General features: G+C 46.7%; 1 protein-coding gene across 1 annotated transcript in view; it reads left to right on the top strand.

Moving 5' to 3' along the window:
• The window catches only part of LOC129696731 (electrogenic sodium bicarbonate cotransporter 1-like), a 214,005-nt gene that overhangs the window by 150,872 nt on the left and 48,155 nt on the right, over positions 1 to 14,978 (top strand). The window contains exon 22 of the mRNA XM_055634903.1: positions 10,485 to 10,567. Within this exon, the coding sequence (XP_055490878.1) occupies positions 10,485 to 10,567 (83 nt within the window). The remainder of the gene's footprint in view (positions 1 to 10,484; positions 10,568 to 14,978) is intronic.

Below are 14,978 nucleotides of genomic sequence, written 5' to 3'. Positions count from 1 at the left end.
CTAGAGACCAATGTCCGCAATGGGGTAGAGGTGAATCGGACAGTACCCTAGCTTATGGAAGGACCGTTCAGAAGCCGGATAACAGAGGGGAAGAAGCTGTTCCTGAGTCTGGTGGTGCGCGTTTTCAAGCTTCTGTACCTTCTGCCGGACGGGAGCGGGGAGAAGAAGGAATGACCGTGGTGGGACAGGGACAAGTCTTTGATTATGTTGGCTGCTTTCCCGAGGCAGCGTGAAGTGTAGATGGAGATCTCCTGATCTCCTTGCCACAGACGGCGATTGACCAGACTGCTACCTGGAGTGTTGTATGGGACAGATGGATACAGAGAAGCCAGCAACCTGACTTTGTAACACAGAATAGTACAGTACAGGAACAGGCCATTCGGCCCACAATGTCAGCTGAACATGATGCCAAAGTAAAGTAATCTCCTCTGCCTGCATGTGATCCATATCCCTCTATTCCCTGCATGTCCATGTCCCTAAGAAAAAACCCTCTTAAACGCCACTATCGTATCTGCCTCCACCACCACCCCTGGCAGCACGTTCCAGGAACCCACCATTCTCTGTGTAAATAAAAACCTGTCCTGCACATCTCCTTAATATTTGGCGTGTCTCCAGTATTAGATTTTTTCATCCTGGGCAAAAGGTTCTGACTGTCAATCGTATCTGTGCCTTTCTGTCATTTTATATACTTTTGTCAATTCTTCCCTCAATGTTCCAACCTCTCCCTGTAGCTAATATCTCCAAATCCAGGCACCTTTCAGGTAAACCTCCTCTGCAACCATGGATAGAAGGGCCTGTTTCCATGCTGTAGAATAAGGAACTGCAGATGCTGGTTGATGCACAAAGGGACACAGAGTGCTGGAGTAACTCAGCGGATCGGGCAACATCTCTGGAGAACATGGACACAGAGTGCTGGAGTAACTCAGCGGGTCAGCAGCATCTCTGGAGAACATGGATAGGTGACGCTTCAGCACAGACTCTGAAGAAGGGAGTCGACTGAAAAAAAAGTCATCTATCTATCTATGTTCTCTGCAGATGCTGTCTGACCCGCTGAGTAATCCAGCAATTTGTGTCCTGTTTCCATGCTGTACCAGGCAACAGAAGGTTTTCACTGAACCTCGTTACACGTGACAATAAACTAAAGTGATCTTTAAATTCGGCGATGAAGGCTGGAGGGCTCTGGGGCATTCTGGTCAATGTTGGCAAGGTGAACCAAAGGGCCTGGTTCCGTGCTGTAAAATTCACTGACTCGACATGCATGCAAATGGGGCTCACTCAGAATGCCACTGTTGCTCATATGGACAGGTCGGGCCGAAGGGCCTGTTTCCGTGCCATATCTCTGAACTGAATCAAAGTGAACCAACCTCAGTCTGCATCACACAGCTCCCGAATGAAGGGAAATAAGTCATTCCGAGCGGAAGGTGATTAATTCTGCTTCAATATACTCGGCCATAAGTTCCTAGGGTGTGTTTTTCTTTCTGCAGGGTTTTCACGGAAGATTAATCACTTCCCTAACCCTTTGCCAGTCTGACTGATCTGCCACTGCCTGAGTGAACTGTGCTCCACAAAGAAGGGTCGCCCATTCCTTCCCTCTAGAGATGCTGTCTGATCCGCTGAGTTACTCCAGCATTTTGTGTCTGTCTTCGGTGTAAACCAGCTTCTGCAGTTCCTTCCCACACAAAAAAGGTTGTACGGCCCCAGGTCAGGATCATGGAGAGGCCTTTTGGCCCACAGATTGGCTGCTATGATTTCACCTGCCTCATAAAAGGTTCATAAAACTAAAGGACCAGAATTGGGCCATTCGGCCCATCATGGTTGATCTATTTTCTCCTCTCAACTCCTGCCTTCTCCCCATAACCCCTGACATCCGTACTAATCAAAAACCTGTCAATCTCCACTTTAAATGTACCCAATGACTTGGCCTCCACAGCCGTCTGTGGCAATGAATTCCACAGATTCACTGCCCTCTGACTAAAGAAATTCCTCCTCATCTCTTTTTTAAAGGTACGTCCTTTTATTCTGAGTCTGAGGATCTGTCACATCTTTACCACATAATATTCACCAGTCTTGGTATTGTTTTTTGTTAATGGAAAAATACAGCTCACAAAAAGGCCCTTCGGGCCACCGGGTCCACGCCGGCCGTTGATCATCCGTTCACACTAGTTCTATGTTATCCCACTTTCTCATCCACTCCCATAACACCAGGGGCAGTTTACAGAGGGCCGGTTAACCTACAAACTTGCATGTCTTTGTGATTAGTTTAGTTTAGAGATACAGCGCAGAAACAGGCCCTTCGGCCCACCAGGTCCACGTCGATCCGGGATTCCCGCACATTAACACTAGGGACAATTTTTACATTTACCAAGCCGATTAACCAACAAACCTGTATGTCTTTGGAATGTGGGAGGAAACAGAAGATCTCGGAGAAACCCCATGCAGGTCACAGGGAGAACGTACAAACTCCGTACAGACAGCACCCGTAGTCGGATTGAACCCGGGTGTCCGGCGCTGCATTCGCTGTATTGCAGCAACTCTACCGCTGCGCCACCGTGACCGGTGAGAGTAAACCGGAGAAAACCCACGCGGTCTCAGGGAGAAAGTGCAAACTCCACACAGACAGGAACCCAAGATCAGGAATAAAACCTGGGTGTCTGGCGCTGTGAAGCAGCAGCTCTACTAACTATGCCACAGTGCCGCACTAAAATTGGTTTAGTATTAGCTTATTATTGTCACATGTCCTGAGGTACAGTGAAAAGGTTTGTTTGCGTGCTACCCAGTCAAGCCATACTGTACACGAGTACAATCGAGCTGTACACAAGTACAAAGTGAGCAAAGCCAGAGTGCAGAATGCAGTGTTACAATGTCATAGAGCATCAGTTACAGAGAAAGTGCAAGTAAAATCCAAAGGGTTTCTACAGCTATATAAATCCAAAGGGTTTCTACAGCTATATTAATAGCAAAAGGATAACGAGGGATAAAATTGGTCCATTAGAGAGTCAGAGTGGACAGCTATCTGCAGAGCCAAAAGAGATGGGGGAGATATTGAACAATTTCTTTTCTTCGGTATTCACCAAGGAGAAGGATATTGAATTATGTGAGGTAAGGGAAACAAGTAGAGTAGCTATGGAAACTATGAGATTCAAAGAAGAGGAAGTACTGCAACTTTTGAGAAATATAAAAGTGGATAAGTCTCCAGGTCCGGACAGGATATTCCCTAGGACATTGAGGGAAGTTAGTGTAGAAATAGCAGGGGCTATGACAGAAATATTTCAAATGTCATTAGAAATGGGAATAGTGCCGGAGGATTGGCGTACTGCGCATGTTGTTCCATTGTTTAAAAAGGGGTCCAAGAGTAAACCTAGCAATTATAGACCTGTTAGTTTGACGTCAGTGGTGGGCAAATTAATGGAAAGGATACTTAGAGATAATATATATAAGCATCTGGATAAACAGGGTCTGATTAGGAACAGTCAACATGGATTTGTGCCTGGAAGGTCATGTTTGACTAATCTTCTTGAATTTTTTTAAGAGGTTACTCGGGAAATTGATGAGGGTAAAGCAGTGGATGGTGTATATATGGACTTCAGTAAGGCCTTTGACAAGGTTCCTCATGGAAGGTTGGTCAAGAAGGTTCAATGGTTGGGTATTAATGATGGAGTAGCAAGATGGATTCAACAGTGGCTGAATGGGAGATGCCAGAGAGTAATGGTGGATGGTTGTTTGTCAGGTTGGAGGCCAGTGACTAGTGGGGTGCCACAAGGATCTGTGTTGGGTCCACTGTTGTTTGTCATGTACATCAATAATCTGGATGATGGTGTGGTAAATTGGATTAGTAAGTATGCAGATGATACTAAGATAGGAGGGGTTGTGGATAATGAAGTAGATTTTCAAAGTCTACAGAGAGATTTATGCCAGTTGGAAGAGTGGACTGAAAGATGGCAGATGGAGTTTAATGCTGATAAGTGTGAGGTGCTACATCTTGGCAGGACAAATCAAAATAGGACGTACATGGTAAATGGTAGGGAATTGAAGAATGCAGGTGAATAGAGGGATCTGGGAATAACTGTGCACAGTTCCCTGAAAGTGGAATCTCATGTGGATAGGGTGGTAAAGAAAGCTTTTGGTGTGCTGGCCTTTATAAATCAGAGCATTGAGTATAGAAGTTGGGATGTAATGTTAAAATTGTACAAGGCAATGGTGAGGCAAATTCTGGAGAATGGGGTACAATTTTGGTCGCCTAATTATAGGAAGGATGTCAACAAAATAGAGAGAGTACAGAGGAGATTTACTAGAATGTTGCCTGGGTTTCAGCAACTAAGTTACAGAGAAAGGTTGAACAAGTTAGGGCTTTATTCTTTGGAGCGCAGAAGGTTAAGAGGGGACTTGATAGAGGTCTTTAAAATGACGAGAGGGATAGACAGAGTTGACGTGGATAAGCTTTTCCCACTGAGAGGAGGGAAGATGCAAACAAGGGGACATGACTTGAGAATTAAGGGACAGAAGTATAGGGGTAACATGAGGGGGAACTTCTTTACTCAGAGAGTGGTGGTTGTGTGGAATGAGCTTCCAGTGAAGGTGGTGGAGGCAGGTTCGTTTTTATCATTTAAAAATAAATTGGATAGTTATATGGACGAGAAAGGAATGGAGGGTTATGGTCTGAGCGCAGGTATATGGGACTAGGGGAGAATACGTGTTCGGCACGGACTAGAAGGGTCGAGATGGCCTGTTTCCGTGCTGTAATTGTTATATGGTTATATGGTTATAAAAAAGATTCAAGATCTGTAGGGAGGTAGGTTGGAAGATCTTAGATTATGGGAGGATTGTTAACAGTGGCGAAGGAGCCGTTCCTGCAAATGGGTCTTGTGCTTTCACAGATACAAGGAACTGCAGATGCTGGAATCTTGATCAAAACACAAAGTACTGGGGGAATTCAGAAGAGTCGGGCAGCATCTGTGGAGGGAATGACCTGAAGTGTTGCCTGTCCATTTCACTCGTGCTATGCTGCCTGACCTGCTGAGTTACTCCAGCACTCTTTGTTCACGTTCTCCAAAGATGCTGCCTGACCCGCTGAGTTACTCTAGCACTCTGTGTCCATGTTCTTCAGAGATGCTGCCTGAGCCGCTGAGTTAGGAAATGTACAGGAAATATACTGGAAATAAACTGAATTTGTAGTGTAGCTCGTTAAATTCATTTAATAACCCGAGTCATTGAAAATGTGTTTCCTCCCTCACCCCAAAGACGTGTGGGTTTGTAGGTTAAGCGGCCTCTGTAAGTTGCCTCTCTAGGGGCAATTTACATGATCCCACTTTCTCATTTAGTGGATGAGAAAATGGGATAACATAGAGCTAGTGTGAATGGGTGATCAATGGTCGGAGTGGACGTGATGGGCTGGGCAACCTGTTTCCATGCTGTATGTCAAAACTAACAAAAACGATAAAGTCTCTGGAGAAGAATGCAGTTTTTCGAGTTTTTGCTGTGATGAAGGGGATCACACCTTCAAAAGGGTCACGCTTTCTCTGCTTTGTTTGAAGAGGTATTTATGACTTGCGAGCAATGAATACCACCAGCCTTGTAATTCAATGTGGACCCAGTGACCCCTATGTGTCTGACACGAGTGTCTCTCTTCCTGGTGCTCAATCCGGAGTGTGAGAAATGCAGCACCAACGCAACGAACCATTGCAGATGACGGAAACCTGAAACAAAATCAGGCGGTGCTGGAATCACTCAAGCGGGTCAGACAGGCAGATGCATAATGGAACCCATGCTGTTGGGCTGCATCACGGCTTGGTTTGGATTAGCTTGGTGGGCAGAAGGATCAGTTCAGTAAGACGTTGGTTACCATGTTATAGGAAATGTTATAGAAACATTACCATGTTATAGGAAAGATGTTGGCTAGCTGGAGAGGGTGCAGAGACGATATATATGAGGATGTTGCCAGGACTCGAGGGCCTGAGCTACAGGGAGAGGTTGAGCAGGCTAGGACTTTATTCCTTGGAGCGCAGGGAGATGCGGGGTGATCTTATCCAAGGTGTACAACATCATGAGAGGGGATTGATGGGATTAATGCTTTTACTCAGAGTGGGGGAATTGAGAACGAGAGCACATACTGTAGGTTTAAGGTGAGGGGGGGAAACATTTAATAGGAACCTGAGGGGTGATTTTTTTTTTACACAAAGGATGGTGGGCAGATGGAACGATTTGCCAGAGGAGATAGTGGAGGCAATGTTTAAGAAACATTTAGACAGGTACACGGAAAGGACTGGTTTAGAGGGATATGGGCCAAATGCAGGAAGATGGGAGTAATGTTGATGGGGCACTATTAGTCAGTGTGGGCATGTTGGGCTGAAGGGCCTGTTTCCATGCAGTAAGACTCTATGAATTCAATGTGTCTGTAAACTATACCACAGAGTACTTCAACTGAATTCAACGTCAATAAAGTTAGTACATTCTGTCCCAGTCTGACTCAGCTCATAATGTGTAACTGGAATGTGCCCTGTATGCTGAAACGTGCACATCTCATGCATTTCTGGGTGTGTTTACACCTTTAAGAATTTGGATCAAATGTCTTCCTTGGTTTGGGTTCATTATTGTCACATGTACCGAGGACTTTGTTCTGCATGCTATCCAATCAAATCAGATGTACCATACATACTGTAGCTACAATGGTCACACTCGAGGCTTTATGAAGTTCCTCAGTCCCAGCTGCCATTGTTAAATCAAGACCAACTCCATCCCATGGCTATCAAGCTTCTGTACCACCTCTACTTCCTGTACCTTCTCTACCTTCTGCCGTACTGGTGTGGGAAGGAAAAGGAAAGGCTGGGGTGGGACATCTTTGATTATAGACACAGAGTGCTGGAGTAACTCAGCGGGTCAGGCAGCATCTCTGGAGAACATGGACACAGCATGCTGGAGTAACTCAGTGGGTCAGGCAGCATCTCTGGAGAAAAATAATGGGTGACGTTTTGGGTCGGAACCGTTCTTCAGAAGACCCAAAGCGTTACCCGCTGAGTTACTCCATCACTTTGTGTCTATCTTTGATATAAACCAGCATTTGTAATTCCTTCCTGCACATCGTTGATTATGTAGTCTGATTTTCCAAAGCATATTGGGCAAGTCAAATATGTCAACTATGAAATTCTTACTTGCAGCATCACAGGGAAATTAGACATTAGACATTAGAGATACAGCATGGGACCAGGCCTTTTGGCCCACTGAGTCCAGCGATCACCCCGTATAATAGCACTATCCTACACACTTGGGACAATTTACCAAAGCCAATTTTCCCACAAACCTGTACGTCTTTGGAATGTGGGAGGAAACCGGAGCACCCGGAGAAAGCCCACACGGTCGCAGGGAGAACGTAGAAACTCCATAGTCGGGATCAAACCCGGGTCTCTCGTGCTGTAGGGAATCATCCATACCGTTGAGCTACAGTGCCACATAGACTCAGATAACACACTAAAATGTACGAAGAATTCAGTGTTTATACCATTGGGGTTGTGTTGTGAGCTACCCAAGTGGGATTTGAGGTGCTGTTCCTCTAGTTTATGTGTGGGCCTCACTCTGACAACGGAGGAGGCCCTGGATGGAAAGGTCACTGTGGGAATGGGAAAGGGAGTTAAAATGGTTAGCAACCAGCAGGCCTTGACAGATCAATTGAGGTCTGAAGAAAGTTCCCGACCCCAAACATCACCTATCCATGTTCTCCAGAGATGCTCCCTGACTGGCTGAGTTATTCCAGTTTTTTTGTTTTTTTGTAAACCAGCATCTTGGTTTCTACCTCCTCGCCTTTCCTATCCATGTAAGTTGTCCCTGGTGTGTATAGTAGGTACACAAAGCTAGTGTACGGGGTGATTGCTGGTCGTCGCGGACACGGTGTGCCGAAGGGGCTGTTTGCACACGGTATCTCTAAACTGAACCAGCCTCGCTGGAGGGGAGAAGGTGCCAGAGATGAGGCATAAGAGAGATGTGGGTGATATTCCACCAGAGAGAGGAACCAGCCTTGGGGGCATTGAATAAGTCGGCACTCCTGATCACGGATCTAAAGTGTAAAGAGTCACCCTGCGGTCTCAGGAACTTGAGATTGGCGATGCTTAATGAGAAATTGTGATTTGGACAGATTGTGTGGAGCGATCATATTCCTCCATTGACCTGTGCCTTGTCCCCTGGACTGAGACAGTAGATAATTGTCCATCCGTTACCTTGTCTGGGTGCAACATGAGGAATTGCGCGGAGAAATGCCAGGATAATTTGGCAGCAGCCAGGCATGACTGGTTATGTCTATTCCTGCTCACAGCACGGACACTGTCACCTTAGCTTAGTACAGGCAGCTTCCATCCTAGGACATAGAACACAGCACATAAAATGGTACAGCACAGGAACAGGCCCTTCAGCCCCCAATGCTTGTGCCGAACATGGTGCCAAGTTACACTGACCTCATCTGCCTGTACGTGATCCATACCCCTCCAGTCCCTGCAAATCCATGCGCCTATCCCAAAGACTCTTAAACACCACTATCGTATCTGCCTCCACCACCACCCCCGGCAGCACATTCCAGACCCCATCACCATCTGAGTGAAAGAAATCTTCTCCGCACATCTCCTTTAAACTTTTCTCCCTCTCACCTTACACGGCCTCTAGTGTTGGACATTTTCACCCTGGGGGAAAAAGGTTCTGACTGTCTACCCTGTTTACGCCTCTTGTCATTTTATATACATCTCTCAAGTCTCCCCTCAACCTTTGATTTTGAGAAGAAGTCAAGGACCAGTCTCACTCCCTCTTCACCCCTCTCCTGTCAGGCAAGAGGTACAGAAGTGTGAAAACGCACACCTTCAGATTCAGGGACATTTTCTTCCCAGCTGTTATCATGCAACTGAATCATCCTATCACCAACTAGAAAGCGGTCCTGACCTCCCATCGACATCATTGGAGACCCTCGGACGATCTTTAATCAGACTTTATTGGACTTTATCTTGCACTAAATGTATTCCCTTTATCCTGTTTCTGTACACTGTGGATTGCTCGATTGTAATCATGAATAGTCTTTCCGCTGACTGGTTAGCACGCAACAACAATCTTTCCCCGTACCTCGGTACACATAACAATAAACTAACCCAATTATCCACCTAAATATAATCATGAATAGTCTTTCCACTGACTGGTTAGCACACAAAAAAGGCTTTTCTCTGTTCCTCGGCAGATGCGACAATTAACTAAACTAAACTAAAACTAAACTAAAACAATCCAAACCTATTGAACCTTTCCATGTAGCTGAAAGCCTCTAATCTGGCCAGCATTCTGGTAAACCTCCTCTTCACCCTCTCTTTATGTGATTTACTTCTGTCAATTCTCCCCTCAGCCAGCGGCACAGTGGCGCAGCGGTAGAGTTGCTGCCTTACAGACCAGAGTCCCGGGTTCCATCCTGACTACAGGTGCTGTCTGTATGCAGTTTGTACGTTCCCTCCGTGACCGTGTGGATTTTCTCCGGGTGCTCCGGTTTCCCCCCACACTCCAAAGACGTGCAGTTTTGTAGGTTAATTGGCTTCGGTAAAATTGTAAATTGTCCCCAGGATGTGTGTAGGATAGTGCTAGTGTGCGGGAATCGCTGGTCAGCGCGGACTCAATGGGCAGAAGGGCCTGTTTCCGCGCTGTATCTCTGAACTAAACTGAACAAAATCTCTGACATTCCAGAGGCAGCAATCTAAGGCAATCTAAGCTCACCCTGCAGCTGAAAGCCTCTGATCCAAAGTTGGTCTTCTTCCTTGAGAGAAGGTGAGCTAACTCCTCGGATTGTCCTGGGAGGTCATCCACCTGTAACCTTGGTCCCATCATACTCTTCATCCATGCTACCTGACCTGCTGAGTATTTCCCTCTACAGATGCTGCCTGTCTTGCTGAGTTTCAGCAGCACTTTGTCTTTTGCTCATGATTCCAACATCTACAGGTCCCTGTGTCTCAGTTCTTCGCTGGGCAGGGCGGCATGGTAGTGCAGCGGTAGAGTTGCTGCCTCACAGCGCCAGAGACCCGGGTTCCATCCTGACCATGGGTGCTGTTTGTACGTTCTCCCTGTGACCCCGTGGGTTTTCTCCGAGATCGTTGGTTTTCTCTCACACTACAAAGACGTACAGGTTTGTAGATTAATTGGCTTGGTGCAAATGTAAAATTGTTTCTAGTGTGTAGGATCGTGTAGGTGTGCGGGGATCGCTGGTCAGCGCGGACCAAGGGGTCTGATTCCGTGCTGTATCTCTAAATTAAACTAAACTAAACCAAACTAACCAATTTAATATGTGCTGACAAAATCTAAGAACCTGTCTATCCGGAGTTTGCACGAGATGTCTTTGACTGACGTTGTTAATGAATTGAATGGTGATTGAAGGTCCTGGTTGAGCTGGTGGTATGTGAAACATCTCTGGGGAATCAGGGAGGGGTCATACCTTCAATTCCTGCTGAGTTGACGACCCATTCTCTCATGCTATTCTGCAGGTGTGAACTCAAGCCTTCATTGGAATGACTCTGACACGGTGACCTCCGCAATGCCACTGCTGTACAATGACACCCTACTCACAGTAAGTGGTTTCTTGTCATTTTGTAACACAATGGTGGGCTGCGTGACGCTGGGGCTGCGTTCCCGTGACCCCCAACTACGTGTTAGACTTGTGTCCAACCTGTAGCAAGCAGTATAATACGGCCATAAGGTCATACAGTAAGTGATAGAAGAATTAGGGCATTCAGCCCATTGAGTCTACTTTGCCATTTAATCATGGTGGATCTATCTCTCCCTCCTAACACCATTCTCCTTCCTTCTCCCCATAATCCCTGACACCCGTACTAATCAAGATTCTATTTCTATCTTTACCTTAGAAATATCCACATATGGGTTGTACGGGCCCCGACACAAAACATCACCTGTCCACAGATGCTGCCTGACTCACTGAGTTACTCCAGCACTCTGTGCCCATGGGTGAGAGTTGCGAGTGAGAAATAGTGAGAGACCAAGCCTTACACCTGGCCCCCTTATTCTCCCCTGATCATAGCTGCTTACCTGCTTAGGCTCCCAGTGCTGAACACTGCCCTGGTCCCAGCTTTGACTGCACACCTAGAACTATTCCAGACCTTGACTCTGGATGCACACTTGGCCTTGCTCTTAGCCCCTTTGCACTGGAGAACAAGGAGGGAAGAGACAAGGACTTTAAGACTTTTGCCTTCCATCACAGTGAGGAGGGCCTGGTGGACTCACTGTGGTGGATGTTAAATCTGTGTTTATTGTGTGTTTTGTTATTTTATTCTATGTTATGACTGCAAGGCACAAAACTTTGTTCAGACTGAAAAGTCTGAATGACCATAAAGGAGACTTGATACTTGATACTTGACAATATATCTGGCCCACACATAAAACCCCATATCTGACCCCCTGGACTTAACCTATTACGTTCAAGTCAATAGGTGCTTATCTAATGCAGTAATCTTTTACGGGGCACTTCACAGACCAAATTATGGATAACAAAATTTGCTACATCCATTGGCTTCCTTGTTATCTAACATGCTCTTTACTTTGTCAAAGAAGTCATCAATTGGTTGAAGATTGTTCCCGATGTTGGGGAAGTTCAGAACAAGGGATTACAGTTTAAGGATAAAGGGGTAATCTTTTAGGATTGAGATGAGAAAAACATTTTTTACATAGAGAGTGGTGAATCTCTGGAATTCTCTGCCACAGAATGTAGTTGAGGCCAGTTCATTGGCTATATTTTAGAGGGAGCTAGATGTGGCCCTTGTGGCTAAAGGGATCAGGGGGGTATGGAGAGAAAGCAGGTATAGGATACTGAGATGATCAGCCATGATCATATTGAATGGCGGTGCAGACTCGAAGGGCCGAATGGCCTACTCCTGCACCTATTTTGTACCTTTCTATGGAACCGGTGGGCCCAATGGCCCGTTTCTGTGCTGTATTTCAAATCTAACCTAAACTAAAAGAGCATTTCTGGAGAACATGGAGGGGTGATGTTTTGGGTCGGGCCCCCATCTCAAGACCTACTATGCCTATTTTGAAGAAGTTTAGTTTAGTTTAGTGATACAGCACGGACAAGCTAGTTGTCCCAACGAGCCCGCGCCGACCAGCGATCCCTGCACACTAGCACTATCCTACACACTAGGGCCAATTTACAATTGAACCGAAACCAATTAACCTACAAAGCTTGCATGTCTTTGGTGTGTCGGATGAAATCGGACCACCCAGAGAACACCCACGAGGTCACGAGGAGAACGTACAAATTCTGTACAGACAGCACCCATGGTCGGGATGGAACCCGGGTCTCTGGCGCTGTGAGGCAGCAACTCTACCGCTGCGTCGCCGTGCCCCCCAGTTCTTGCTTGTCTCCACACTGTGATGTATCTTGAACAGATGGTTCCCACGTTGGAGGGTGGACGCTCCTCTTGCCCGTGCGGTGTGACGGGTTGGAGGTCCTGATCCCAGCGGTCAGCAGCAGCACTCCACTGGGGGTGGGGTGGGAAGACAGGGATGGGACAGGGAGATGTATTGATCCTCTCCCCCTTCACCCCTGCTCTGAGCTCTGCCTCCTGTTCCGCTTCACTGCAGTTGAGATGTTTACAGATTATGATCTTTGCTTATGACAGTGACACAGATTCTCTCTGGCGCCAGTACTCCTGCCTCTGGTGACTCTGGCCGGCCGCTGGAGGGGGGGGGGTGTTAAAGGGCCCTGGTCTTGGGACACTGCCTGAGGCAGTGGGGTGGGGTAGGGACTCTCTCTGCTGGCTGTTGACCGACGACTGACGGCTCTGATTCTGCTGACTTGACAGAACACTCTCCGCTCCTTTAGCAGCAAGAATTGGTTCCAAAAACTATCAGTCGATTGCAACCTGTCCAATTGGACACAAAGTACTGGAGTATTTAGGAGAATAAGGGCCACGCCATTTAGAACGGAGACGAGGAAACACTTTTTCACACAGAGATTTGTGAGTCTGTGGAATTCTCTGCCTCAGAGAATTGTGGAGGCAGGTTCTCTGGATACTTTCAAGAGAGAGCTAGATAGGGCTCTTAAAGATAGCAGAGTCAGGGGATATGGGGAGAAGGCAGGAACGGGGTACTGATTGGGAATGATCACCCATGATCACATTGAATGCGGTGCTGACTTGAAGGGCCGAATGGCCTACTCCTGCACCTATTGTCTATTGTCTATAACCCAGCGGGTCAGGCAGCATCTCTGGCATGGATAGGTACAAAGTGTTTAGTTTAGAGATACAGGAGAAACAGGCCCTTCGGCCCACCGAGTCCGCACCGACCATGCATCCCATATATTCCACTATCCCACACACACTTGGGACAATTTAAAATTATACCCAGCTAATTAACCTACAAATCTATATTTGGAGTGTGGGAGGAAACCGGAGCACACGGAGAAAACTCACGCAGTCACAGGAAGAACGTGTAAACTCTGCATAGACAGCACCCGTTGTCAGATTGAACCCAGGTTTCTGGTGCTGTACCTACGTGCTGGAGTAACTCAGTGGGTTAGGCAGCATCTCTGGAGATAGAGGGTGCATGACGTTTCAGGTCGAGGCCCTTTGTCAGATTGCTGGGTATTCACTAGGCTAATTGAGGCTAAGTAATTCATGTTGCCGAACAGGCAACATAGAAACATAGAAATTAGGTGCAGGAGTAGGCCATTCGGCCCTTCGAGCCTGCACCACCATTCAATATGATCATTGGCTGATCATCCAACTCAGTTACCCGTACCTGCCTTCTCTCCATACCCCCTGATCCCCTTAGCCACAAGGGCCACATCTAACTCTCCTTAAATATAGCCAATGAACCAGCCTCAACTACCTTCACCCAGTCTGTGGCAGAGAATTAGCAGAGATTGTCACCACTCTCTGTGTGAAAAAAGTTCTTCTCATCTCGGTTTTAAAAGGGTTTCCCCATCCTTAAGCTGTGACCCCTTGTCCTGGACTTCCCTAACATCGGGAACAATCTTCCTGCATCTAGCCTGTCCAACCCCTTAAGAAAAAGTTTTGTAAGTTTCTATAAGATCCCCTCTCAATCTCCTAAATTCTAGAGAGTATAAACCAAGTCTATCCAGTCTTTCTTCATAAGACAGTCCTGACATCCCAGGAAACAGTCTGGTGAACCGTCTCTGCACTCCCTCTATGGCAATAATGTCCTTCCTCAGATTTGGAGACCAAAACTGTACGCAATACTCCCGGTGTGGTCTCACCAAGACCCTGTACAACTGCAGTAGAACCTCCCTGCTCCTATACTCAAATCCTTTTGCAATGAAAGCTAACATACCATTCGCTTTCTTTACTGCCTGCTGCACCTGCATGCCTACCTTCAATGACTGGTGTACCATGACACCCAGGTCTCGCTGCATCTCCCCCTTTCCCAATCGGCCACCATTTAGATAATAGTCTGCTTTCCCGTTTTTGCCACCAAACTGGATAACCTCACATTTATCCACATTATACTGCATCTGCCAAACATTTGCCCACTCACCCAGCCTATCCAAATCACCTTGCAGTCTCCTAGCATCCTCCCACCAGCTAACACTGCACCCTCAGCTGTCCGTCCGCAAACTGGAGATATTGCCCCAATTCCCTCATCCAGATCATTAATATATATTGTAAATAGCTGGGCGTCCCAGCACTGAGCCTTGACGGTGCCCCACTAGTCACTGCCTGCCATTTCGTGCTCCAAGGGCCTCCGTTTACTCCTACTCTTTGCAACAGTCCTTGTCTGTCCACCAGGAGGTCCTTTTATTACTTTTAAAAATAAAAACCCTCAACCCTTGTGGGAGCCATAAAAGATAAAAGAGAACTTACGTTCCTTTTATATTCTAGTCCTCGTGAAATAAATGCTAACATTGCATTTGCCTTCCTTACTACCGATTCAACTTGAAAATTAACTATTTGGGAATCCTGCACCAGCACTCCCAAGTCCCTTTGCACCTCTGATTTAGAGTCCTA

This window comes from Leucoraja erinacea, chromosome 1, assembly GCF_028641065.1.
Source record: "Leucoraja erinacea ecotype New England chromosome 1, Leri_hhj_1, whole genome shotgun sequence".
Taxonomy (NCBI): domain Eukaryota; kingdom Metazoa; phylum Chordata; class Chondrichthyes; order Rajiformes; family Rajidae; genus Leucoraja; species Leucoraja erinaceus.
This window is presented reverse-complemented; position numbering and strand designations above follow the sequence as displayed.